Below are 10,827 nucleotides of genomic sequence, written 5' to 3' on the forward strand. Positions count from 1 at the left end.
AGCGGCCACTGGGGAAGGCACGGGGTGGAGGGGGGTGGTACCCAGGAGCCCTGAGCCACCCCATCCTTCAGGCCATGCTCTGAACAGCCCCTCTGGACCGAGGGTCTCCATTTCTGTGTCAGTGCAGAGCAGATACGGAGCCTCAAGTCAGGGCTCCGGGCCCTGTGTCAACCCCCTGGTGACTGCCAGCAAACTCTCCCCTCTAAGGCTCTTGGTTTCCTCTGAGTGGCATTCCTAGCCACCTGTCATCATGCCTGTTCACATCCAGACCCCGCAGGGCCCAGGGGTGACCCACAGTGCTTCGGTTAGGCCGCCAGTCTCAGGACACGCCAATCTCTGCCCTTGAGTAGGACTGGACCCTGGGTTTCCTGAGTCCAAGACTACAGGCTGTCCTGGGGATGGGAGGCCAGAGGGGACTTCATTTCCTAATTACTTCCTAAAAATTAATTTTAGTTGCTTAAGTATTTTATCTGTTTTAAAAAAAGTTAGAACGCTACAGATAAGGCTCAGGTGCCTTCAGCCCCTCTGCTTAGGTGAGTGCCCTGCGGTTGGGTTTAGGTGCCAGGACCCAGCATGCTATACCTGGGCAAGCACCAGTGGGGCCAGTTCTCTGTGTTCTGTGCCACTTGCCCTGCTGGCAGGACTTCATCATCGCAGGATGCCCTTGGGGACCTGTGCAGGCGTGGACTGTTGGGCCACAGCCGCCGCTGCTTCGGCGTTGGGGAATTCACCTGTTGCTGAAATGTGATCCCATCAGTGCGGGCTGTGCCTCAGGGGCACTGAAATATTTAATGGGGCCACAGGCCACGGCCACATTCTGCTTCTTGGTTCCAGCTCGCAAACTGAAAACATTTGTCCTGTTCACAGTGTATTTAGTGCCACTAAATATAAATATAGTTTTTTGCATTGTTATGCTTTTTGGAGTGACTTTGCTGCTTCATGTGGCTCCAAGGGCAGTGCTGACGCGCTGAGCGGCCTTCCTGAGCAGGAGACGCGGTGGCATGCCCCACGGAGCAGGTGCATGCATTAGAGGAGCTTCATGCGGCCCCAAGTGACAGCGCGCTGGCCGTGGGGTTGAAGTTCGGGAGTTAACAAAAGATGTCAAATAAAGTGCCATTAATCAGAAACACACATAAAACAAAGCTATATATTGACAGTTGATGAAAATCTCTTGGCTAGAGGCTGGCCCCGTGTTCTCCTGTGAGCAGTGGTTCAGTATGGGCGACCCCCCCAGAGTTTACAGGACTTGTTAGAACTACCTCGAATAATGAGAATTGGCTGTACATGTATCTTGGGCTGACATTTCTAAACTGACTGAGGAAGGATGGAGGGTGGGGCAGACATGCTCATGGCCATCTCCGGGTGCAGGTCATCCCTCAGGGAGATACCCGGATCTCGCTGACATACAAGTACATGATCCACGAGGACTCACTCAATGTGGACAGCAACAATGTCCTGGAAGATGACTCCATGGGCTATGAGTGGGCCCTGAAGAAGTGGTCACCCTGCTCCAAGCCCTGTGGCGGAGGTGAGAAGCCCTGTCAGAGCTGGGGTCCCAGAGGAGGTCAGGGGCTGAGCAGGAGGGGTCTTCTGGGCAAGGAGCTTCCTGAGCTTGCCCTGCTGACTGCCTGGCCCAAGGGATGTGCCCGGCTTAAGAAGACTGGCCCCAGGGACTAGGGCGGCCAAGGAGGGGCCTCTGCCTGGATGACAAGCTCCTGGCCCTGCCTGGGAAGCAGCCAAGGGGGGAGGAAGGACCGGTGCTCTGGGCAGCAGGCAGCCAGAGGGGCACGTGTGAGGCTTAGACAATGCCAGCCTGGACCCGTCCTTCTGCAGTGGGCAGAGGGGCTGGCCAGCAGCGCTCATGTGAAGATGGCTTGGATGGCGTCCTGAGGGAGGGCTCAGGAGACACCTGGGATGCACTGGACGCTGGTGATGGGCCCCTTGGCGGAGATCCTGCCCTGTGCTCGTGCCGAAGGGCCTCCCAGAGCTTCCTGGGGCAGGGCTGGTGCAGAAGGGGTCCAGCTGCCCAGGACCTCAAAAGATTCACAGCTGGGTGGGACATACAGATGGCCAGGGGATTCCAATCTACCCAGTGTGGTCACTGCTCCTGCAGGCAGGAGAAGATAGCTTGGCCTGGGGAGCAGTTGGCCAGGACAGACCTCCTTCAGGTACCACACAGGGTCCCTCGCCTACAGGGCAAAGAGGAGTCTACTGAGGGCAGGGAGACCCACCCCCAGCCAGATGGACAGCTCCTCTTCCAGTGCTGCAGCTTGGGTGATGGCACCCCCAGCCTTCTGTTGAGCCTTCTGGGCCCCCAGGTTCCATCAGCACATCCTGGTGATTCACTCTCCCACATCCCCTGTGGGCCCATCTGCTGTTTCTGACTTCCAGGTCACCTCCTCACTCCCCAGCCGACTCTTGTGTAGTCCACTCTCTCCCCTTGAGTGACCTATTAAAGGTCCTCTCCTAGTGTCATAGTCTTCAGCAGCTCCTGCTCTTGGGATCAAAAACAAAATTCGCCTTACAGGGTTTCTGAGGTTCAGGCAACTTGCTGAATCCTTCCATGGCACTGGCGCAACCACTGCTTGCTCACTGCTAGACCCTGGCCAGGTGGCCTTGGGTGCCTTTCCTGGGCACACTGTGCTCTTGCCTCAGGGCATTTGCACGAGCTATTTTCTCCCCAAGTTGTGCATCCACCACCTTCCCATTAAACCAGTGCCCCTCCATCCTCTGTTTCTAGAGACACCTGCAACACGTAGACCAGGTCTGGCTGCCTGGCTGTATCCGGTCACGTTTGCCACTAGGCTGGGGTCCCGTGACTTGGTCTCTACTGACATCTGGGCTCCATGATTCTCCATTGGGGGCTTGGCCCATGCATTGAGAATGTTGAGCCGCAGCCCTGGCCTCTCTTCTAGATGCCAGTGTCACCTGCCCCCCAGTTGTGACAACAACGATATCCTAGACATTGCCAGATGTCCCTGGGGGCAAAATCACCCCCACTGAGAACTGCCACATTAGATGTGGTGGGTGGAGCCTTGCAGGCCCCAGTCCCTTAGCCAACTCCTGGCTCACACCATGACCGCAAGCATGGTCATCTCCATGGTGGATAAAGGACTGTGAGAGAAAATAGAACCTTGCTGCCTGCCTCAGGGAGCCAGCCAAGGGGCTGAGGAGAGAGCAGGTACTCAGTGTGGCCCCCCCACCCTTCCTTAGCCTGGGTGCTGGCTGGGCACCAGGCTAGACAACCCCAAGGTCTGGCTCGGGTGCCCAGCGCCCACTCCACCCCATCAGAAGGGTGGGATAAAGGGGCTTGAAGCCACTGGTGGGGTCCCCCCCCCACCGACCGGAGGGGCTGCACTGTCCCACTGAGCCCCTCGAGCTCTCTTCCTCAGGCTCCCAGTTCACCAAGTACGGCTGCCGCCGGAGGCTGGACCACAGGATGGTGCACCGGGCCTTCTGCGACGCCGTCACGAAGCCCAAGGCTATCCGCAGGGCCTGCAACCCTCAGGAGTGCTCCCAGCCCGTGTGAGTGCCTGTGGCCACCGGAGGAAGTGCGGGAGCTGGGCCCCCAAGCAGTGCTGGGCCTCGCTTTCCCCAAGATTCTGGCGGATTCTTTCTCACTCACCACATCTGATGGAGTCTAAGATGCTGCAAGGCTGTGTGGTGTGCCCCTGCTTCAGCCCTGCTAAACCAAAACAGTAATGTGCATCTTAGGAGTAGCAACAAGTGGTGAAGCTCTGGTGGGGAAACTGAGGCTCAGAGGGTGCCAGACTAGATTCTGGCCTTGTGGTAGGTGTTTACCAAACAGTTCATTCCAGAGGCTGCAGCCTTGATCCGCTGGCCCCAGGGTTTGGCGGGGCCAAGTTTCTGGGCCCCAATTCCTTTTGCAGATGGTTTGGAAGTAGGCAGGTGGGGGCCATGCCAGGACAGGTGCTGAGGGAGTCCACACCACTGTCCAGAAACGCTTGTGATGTCAGCAGAAGCTGAGGTCAGAGGGCCAAGCTGGAGCCCAAGAAGGGAGAGAGCCTGGCCAAGTCTCTGGGGCCTGAGCCCTCCATGCCACCCCTGTTGTCCCAGCATCCGTGGGGTTCATCATCTGCGGGTCTTCAGGCAGGGCCACAGTTGGCCTGCTGAGCAAGATTAGGGGAAGATGCCCCGGGGGAGCAGGCTGCCTTCTTTCCATACACAGGGCCACCACCAGGCTAGTTCTCAGGGGGCCTAACCGTGCTGCTCTGCCCTGGCAGGTGGGTCACAGGTGAATGGGAGCCTTGCAGCCAGAGCTGCGGGCGGACTGGCACCCAGACCCGCTCCGTGCGCTGCATTCAGCCACTGCACAACAACACCACCCGCTCTGTGCACACCAAGCACTGTGATGACGCCCGGCCCGAGGGCCGCCGGGCCTGCAACCGCGAGCTCTGCCCTGGTCAGTGGCGGACCGGACCCTGGTCCCAGGCAAGTAGCACCCCAGTGCTCTAGACCTGCACCCTTGGCCCCCAAAGCTTGGGTGGGATAAGGTGGCCAGGGCGTCCCACCTCGGCCTGTATAGTTCCTGACTGGGCCACATCCTGTAGGTACCACATGGCCAGTACTGTGTTGAGAAGCCTGGTGGAATGTTTGTCTTTATTCCATGTGCTACAGGGGCTTGGAGTCTCAGACGCGGCAAGGGGGTTGAGGGGGTGGGGAGCCTAGGCTCCAGGGCTCAAGGGGAGGCCTGGGCTCTCAGCTCCCAGGCTGGAGGCCTGATCTAGAAGGCCAGCCAAGCTTGGAGGAGGGGACATGAGCAAGGGAGGACTTAGACTTGGGCAGGAAAGAGCATGAGGATGGTCTCGGGCTGCAGGTGTGGCTCTGGGGGCAGCCAAGCCGACGGGAGCACTGCCATCCAGGGGAACCTGGGGTCCAGGGTTTTCACTGGGGGTGCGTCACAGGTATCCAGTGCCTGCATGACTGACACCAGTCACTGAAGCCCCAGACCTGCAGATGGAAAGCAGGCACTTACCATCAATCACATTGTTGGTATAAACTAGCTGGGCAGATGGGTACAGTGTGACTCAAGACCTCGGGTGTGCAAACATGCTCTGACCAGACAGAATGGCCCATGGACCCAGGCCTGCTGAGTCAACCCTTTCCCTCGCACAAGATGAGCACTTGAGACTGTCTATGGTCCGGGCTGAGCCAAGGTGTGAGCTGGGCCAGGAGTCCGGACATAACGGCTCCTTCTGGCCCTCCCCAAGCATGAGGCCAAGGGGTCTGGGCTACAGGGGTCATGAGGGTGCTGCTGGAGTAGAGCCCCATGTCCAAAGGGTTCTCTGCCAAAGCCTCCTGGACTGGGTCACAGCTTGCCTGGGGGCCCCAGGCCTCAGGCCTCCTCCAGCCAGAGCTGGGAAGCACTCACTGAGAACCCAGAAGTGCCAGGCCTGTGCCCAGCCCTGCATAGTCGCTAACATAACTCAGACACAGTGAGACCTAATGACTCAGAGGTGAGCTGCAGGAGATTGAGGCGGCGGCCGGGCAGGGCAGACCTCTAGCACATGCTTCTCCCTCTGCTCCCACCACCTCCCATGTGTCCTGGGGTCACACACTTGGGGAGCTCTTCCAGGCCCAGCCTAGCGTGCGAGGTGGACCCTGACTGGTGACTCTCGCCTGCAGTGCTCGGTAACCTGTGGCAACGGCACCCAGGAGCGGCCCGTGCTCTGCCGAACCTTGGATGACAGCTTCGGAGTCTGCCAGGAGGAGCGGCCTGAGACGGCCAGGATCTGCAGGCTTGGCCCCTGTCCCCGTAAGCCCTCTGCTGCCCGTGGTCCCCCAACCCTGGCACGCTGCGGGCCCAGGCAGGGATAGGAGAGATCCAGTCTGGGAAATGCAGTTCTTCCCACAACTGGCCAAACTCAGCATCCGTGGACTTGAAGGAGAGGCTAGACCCTGCCAGGCCGGGGCTGGGACCCTTCCCTAGCTGGTCATGGAAGGAGCTGACATCTGCCCTCATTTCCAGGCCAGCCCTGGTGAAGGATGGAGGGGACTCAGCCCATCCCTGCCTTCCTGCCACTCCCTATTGGCCTGGAAGGCAGGAAGCAGGCTCACAGTGACTGCACAGTAGGGGTCAGCCGGGCAAGACGAGGTATCCATGCGAGTAGGGGCTGCCTGGTGCCCTGCAGGCAGAGCCATGAGAACCTCTCTGCATGCAAATGCCTTGCCAGGTGCCCACCGTGCATCATCTCCATTGGTCCCTGTAATAGTTCAAGACCTAGAGCCTGCCATGGGTCTGTCCCCTCTACAGAGGAGAGGAGGGAGCTTGGGGCAGGTGTACCACCCACCCCACGCAGGTGGTGGGGGCAGGAGATCTGGGATTCCTGTTTCCCCTGGAGCAGACAGTCGTGCACTGCTCAGCCTGGTGGGCAGGGGGGCAGGAGTAATACAAAGACATAAGCACAGGGCCCCTATGGGGGCGGTAGCTGAGACCCGGATGCACAGGAGGGTGAGGGAGGAGGTAGACCTGGACTGGGGGCTTGGGGCCCCTCTGTCTCCAGGGGGCATTGGGTGCCACACTGGGGAGCTGGGGCCCTCCTGTGGCCCCTCCCCAGGACACCGGGGGACTGTGGAACCGTTCTGCCTGGGGTGAGTGGGTGAGGCCCAGCCTGGTGGCCCAGCAGCCACAGTCGCTTTCCCTTCCCTCCAGGAAACATCTCTGACCCCTCCAAGAAGAGCTATGTGGTTCAGTGGCTGTCCCGACCCGACCCCGACACGCCGGTGCAGAAGCCCTCGTCAAGTAACCGGCCCGTTTATAACTCTGCCTCTGCCCTCCAGTGCATGCCCTGCGCCCTGTGGGGCTTGCCGTGGGCTCCTCTCCTCTCTTTCTATGGAAAACTCCCCTGACTCTTCCTGAGCGCTCTATCGGTTGAATCTGTTTTCTCTTGGGCCGCTGTGTTCGGCCTTCAGAGCCGCCTGGCCACCTGGCCCAGAGGGCCAACCTCGCAGGGGCTCGGCCCGGGGCACTGGCCTCTTGCTGGGGGGCCCAGACCTGGTCGGCGATGCTTTTAAAAGGGCAAAGATCCGTCTTGGTGCTGGAGGGGCCAGCAGCCAAAGTGCACTTGTGACACTTGGTGACCACCTCTCGGGCCGCATCTCTCCAGGCTGGAGCTGCAGGCTGGAAGTCAAGGGGGAAGCCTGCCCGTCCCCTTCCAAATGCTGCCCACCAGCACGTCGGGGCTGGAGGGGGCCTCGGGGCGTGCAGCTTCACACCGTGGGCCGGATGGCCCAGCCCTGAGTTGCAGCCCCTCTGCTATTGCTGCTGCGCCTGTGCTGAATGTGTCCTCCCGATGCGTGTGACTGTGGCCTGCTTCCTGTGGCCTTTGTGTCTAACTCACACAGCCCTTGGCCCCCACAGCCTGGCCCCTGAGGGGTGCGGGTCAAACAGAGGAGGCAGGGGATGTGTCCCCCGAGTGGGACGTCGGGACACGCGGCCACTTCCCTTCTCTGTCCATTAGTTCCAGTGGCCTTTTCCCATAGTGTGCACGTGACCCCGCCCATGGGGTGAGAGAGTGAGAGCGTGAGGGGCCGATGCAGATGTGGCCACCTGCCCGTGTGAACGACTACAGAATTACCTCAATTTTTATTGCTTTTTTGCTTAGATAAAACTATGTAGAAAATGCCTTAAAGTTGAAAGGTAACAGAAGTGGCTGCTAACCCCAGCTTCAGAGTGGAGATGAGGCCCAGGGAGGAAGCAGGTGGTGCACGTCTAGGGGAGGTGGCCCGGTTCACCCACCTTTTGCCAAGGGTAAGGTTTCTGTCCCAGTGGTCTGGCTGCCCCGCTGCGTTCTTGTGCAGATCCAGGCCACTGGGCGGTGAGGCCGCCTGTTTGGGGCCCCGCTGTCAGCCAGTGCTGTTGCAGGAGCCCCGTGGGCGCCACACAGGGCTGCCTTACATGAGGGTGGCCCGCCGTCCTCCGCAGGACCAGTGTGGCACCCTGGCCCAGCCCCACCCCCCTGTGACCACATCACGCTGGCCCCCACTGGCCTCCCCTGGGCACTGATTACTATGTAAATACTCAGCGTGTAACGCGTCCTAATTCTCATGACTGTTAACTTCCAACTTTGACTAGGCCATGCGAGTGACATGAGTGACTCTGGGAAGGTGCAATATGTCCTGGGCATTGTGCTCTTTGTCTATATGCACTTGGGTCTATCAGGGATATTTTATTAGTGTTTTGTATGTATTTAATGACGTATTGTATAGGTTCCATTGTTGTTGCTTTTCTGGTTTTTTTATGAGACAGTAGTGTGTGCCAAAGTGACTGTGGAAATGACCCTTTATTCTCATTAACAATGAAAAGATTTCCTGTCATGCATCCAACAAATAAACTCAATAAACGTTCAGAAAACTGGGTGCTTGGGTCTGGCATGCAGCTGGCTCCTGCTCGGTTTCTCACGCCGATGACGTTCGGGCCCCCTTCCCTGCCCAACATAGATACGTGGTCCCTGGCGCTCTGAGGCACATTTCCACCCCTCAGGCATTTTTCAAAATGTGACAGTGGCCAGTGAAGATGCTCTACCATGATTTTCAGTTCTGAGTCATTGTGCTCAACCAGCCCCTGGCAGGAACATCTGGGTTCTGCCCAGGGAGGGAGAGGCACCCATGGCCAGGTGGGGGCTGCACCTGCCTCAGGAAAGTCTGGGTCAGAAGGAGGACGAAGCAGTGGTGGCTCCAGGCCCCTGGCCTGCGACATTCATGAGTGTGGGAGCTCAGCCTTGAGGCCTGCCCCCAGAGCCACAGGGCGTATGTGACCAGCACAAGGACAGGGGCCAGCAGGGACCTCCCGACCAGGGACCTAGGCCACATCCTGCCAGTGGGCATCTCTCCTCCCCTCCCTGTGAAAGGGTCCTGGGAGGGAGGAGAGCAAGAGAAAGGGGACACCAGAGTCCCAGAGATGGGCTTCCAGGCACAGGGCCAGGCAATAGGTGCCAGCCTGCAGTAGCCATGGCTGATTCAGCCTGCCCAGAGCTCTGGCCACTGAAAGCTACCCCAGCTCAGGAAAGACACGGAGAGCAGGACAGCCAATGGCATCTGACAGCGCTGCGTCCACTCAGTGTCCTTCCCAGGAGAGCAGGAGAAGGCCCGCTGAAGGGGCTGCGGGCAGGAGCTGCAGGCAGGCCACTGGCAGCCTGGGGTGCTGTGCGCCCAGGCACACCTTGTCTCACAACCTTTTTATTGGTGAAACTGTGCCCGAGGCTTGATTGAGAAAAGGGAAAAGAGAAAAGAGATGGCATTTCCTCCAGTCCAGCCTTTCCAACTGGGAGATGGGCACGATTTAATTTAGGTTGTGCGTAACCGTGGCCTCGGCCTGTCCTTGTTCTTGTTATCCTTTCTGACGGCCTAGGGAGGAAGCCTCCCATGGCAGCCCCTCTCACCTGCTCGCTCCTCTCTGGCCCAGGGCTTTGCAGGCCGGAGTATCTCCCCAGAATTTGAGGAGTTAAAATTCAACTTAAAAATTGACTTGAGGACTTAAAAACTTTTATTTATATTCATTTTTAGGGTCACCTTATTTTACCACACGAGCTTTCCAGGAGTGGTAGAGGTACAAAGTTCTTTTCTAAAATAAATGTTGTTAAAAAAAGGAATTCATTTAAAGGCAGAAACTACTAAGCAAATAATAAGGCAGGAGGTATTCAGACACAGCCCAGACAGTGGGGCGCAAAAGACTTGACAAAAAATGGCTTCTTCTCAATGCTTTGCTGTTCTCTGGAAGGCTAGGTCTTGCTAGTTGTTACTAGAAATGGTTGAAGATCAAGTATTATAAAACTGAAATTACTGTCTTGGTAGAGATCTTTCTCCAGTCAGTGCCTCGGGATGGTATGGTTTGCATCTCCATCTCAGAGGCCTCTGCTCAGTCAGCTTCCAACAGATACACAACCATTGGTGTCCTTTTACAAGTGGTTGGGATGATAATTTCTGAAATTTTTCTAGGCTGATATTTGCACAGTCAAGCTCTGGCCAGGGGCTTTCTCAATTATTTGGTCATTACTGTAATTTTTAAAAACTTGGAGCAATGCAGCCCACTATCCAAAGGAAATCGGACACAGAAGTGTAATCTGTAACCCCTGCGGCTGTCACCTGCTGCCTGTGGCAGGGAGACTGCCGGTCCCAGTTTGTCCATTTACTAAGTGACGTTGGCTCTGTGCGTCAAGCTCTGATCCAGGCGCTGGGGACACTGCTGAGCCCCTGAGCAGAAGTCAGCACCTTTTTCTCTAAAGGCTTAGACAGTGTTTTACATGTTGCGGGCCACGTGGTCTCTGAGGCAACTACTCGGCCCAGCGGCTGCAGTGGGAAACCGGGAAAGCAGCCCTAGGTAATAAATGAGAGTGTAGCTATTCCAGGAAGACCTTATTTACGAAACCAGGTGGAGGGTCTGCTTAGCCCGTGGCGGGGCTCCCCCTGCTCTTAGACCACTGGGGCGCCAGCTTCTCGGGATCCCAGCCTGGTGGGAAGCAAGGGAGAGAGGCGCTCGTGAACTCGCCTGAGGACAGGCGCGGGCGACCCCACTCCCCGCAGCGCTGCCGGCCACGCCGCTCTTGTCCAGGCCTCTGCCTCCCCCGGACCTGCGCCAGCTCCCAGCGCTCCCGGTCTTAGCAGGAGCCTCAGGCGGCCCCCTGCTGCCGGATCAGCGGCCCACACACAGCTCCCCTCCTGCCACTGCTGGAAACGGGAGGGGTGGGCAGAGGGCAAGCGGGGCTCAGCCCCACCCCGCTTCAGGCAGGGCGGCTCTCCTTTCCTCTGCCTCCTAGACCTGCCATCTGTGTAAGATTTCATCTCAGGAAAGGGTCCAGCGGGTTTTAA

The 10,827-nt window shown here is 58.1% G+C and overlaps 1 protein-coding gene across 2 annotated transcripts in view; it reads left to right on the forward strand.

Annotated features, from left to right (window-relative positions):
* Positions 1-10,827, forward strand: part of ADAMTS2 (ADAM metallopeptidase with thrombospondin type 1 motif 2) — a 233,869-nt gene that overhangs the window by 217,350 nt on the left and 5,692 nt on the right. For both annotated transcript variants that reach the window (XM_036892594.2, XM_036892595.2), the window contains exons 17-21: positions 1,369-1,528; positions 3,393-3,525; positions 4,245-4,452; positions 5,647-5,776; positions 6,674-6,763. In XM_036892594.2, coding sequence (XP_036748489.2) covers positions 1,369-1,528; positions 3,393-3,525; positions 4,245-4,452; positions 5,647-5,776; positions 6,674-6,763 — 721 coding nt within the window. The remainder of the gene's footprint in view (positions 1-1,368; positions 1,529-3,392; positions 3,526-4,244; positions 4,453-5,646; positions 5,777-6,673; positions 6,764-10,827) is intronic.

This window comes from Manis pentadactyla, chromosome 13 (assembly GCF_030020395.1).
Source record: "Manis pentadactyla isolate mManPen7 chromosome 13, mManPen7.hap1, whole genome shotgun sequence".
In the NCBI taxonomy this organism is placed as follows: domain Eukaryota; kingdom Metazoa; phylum Chordata; class Mammalia; order Pholidota; family Manidae; genus Manis; species Manis pentadactyla.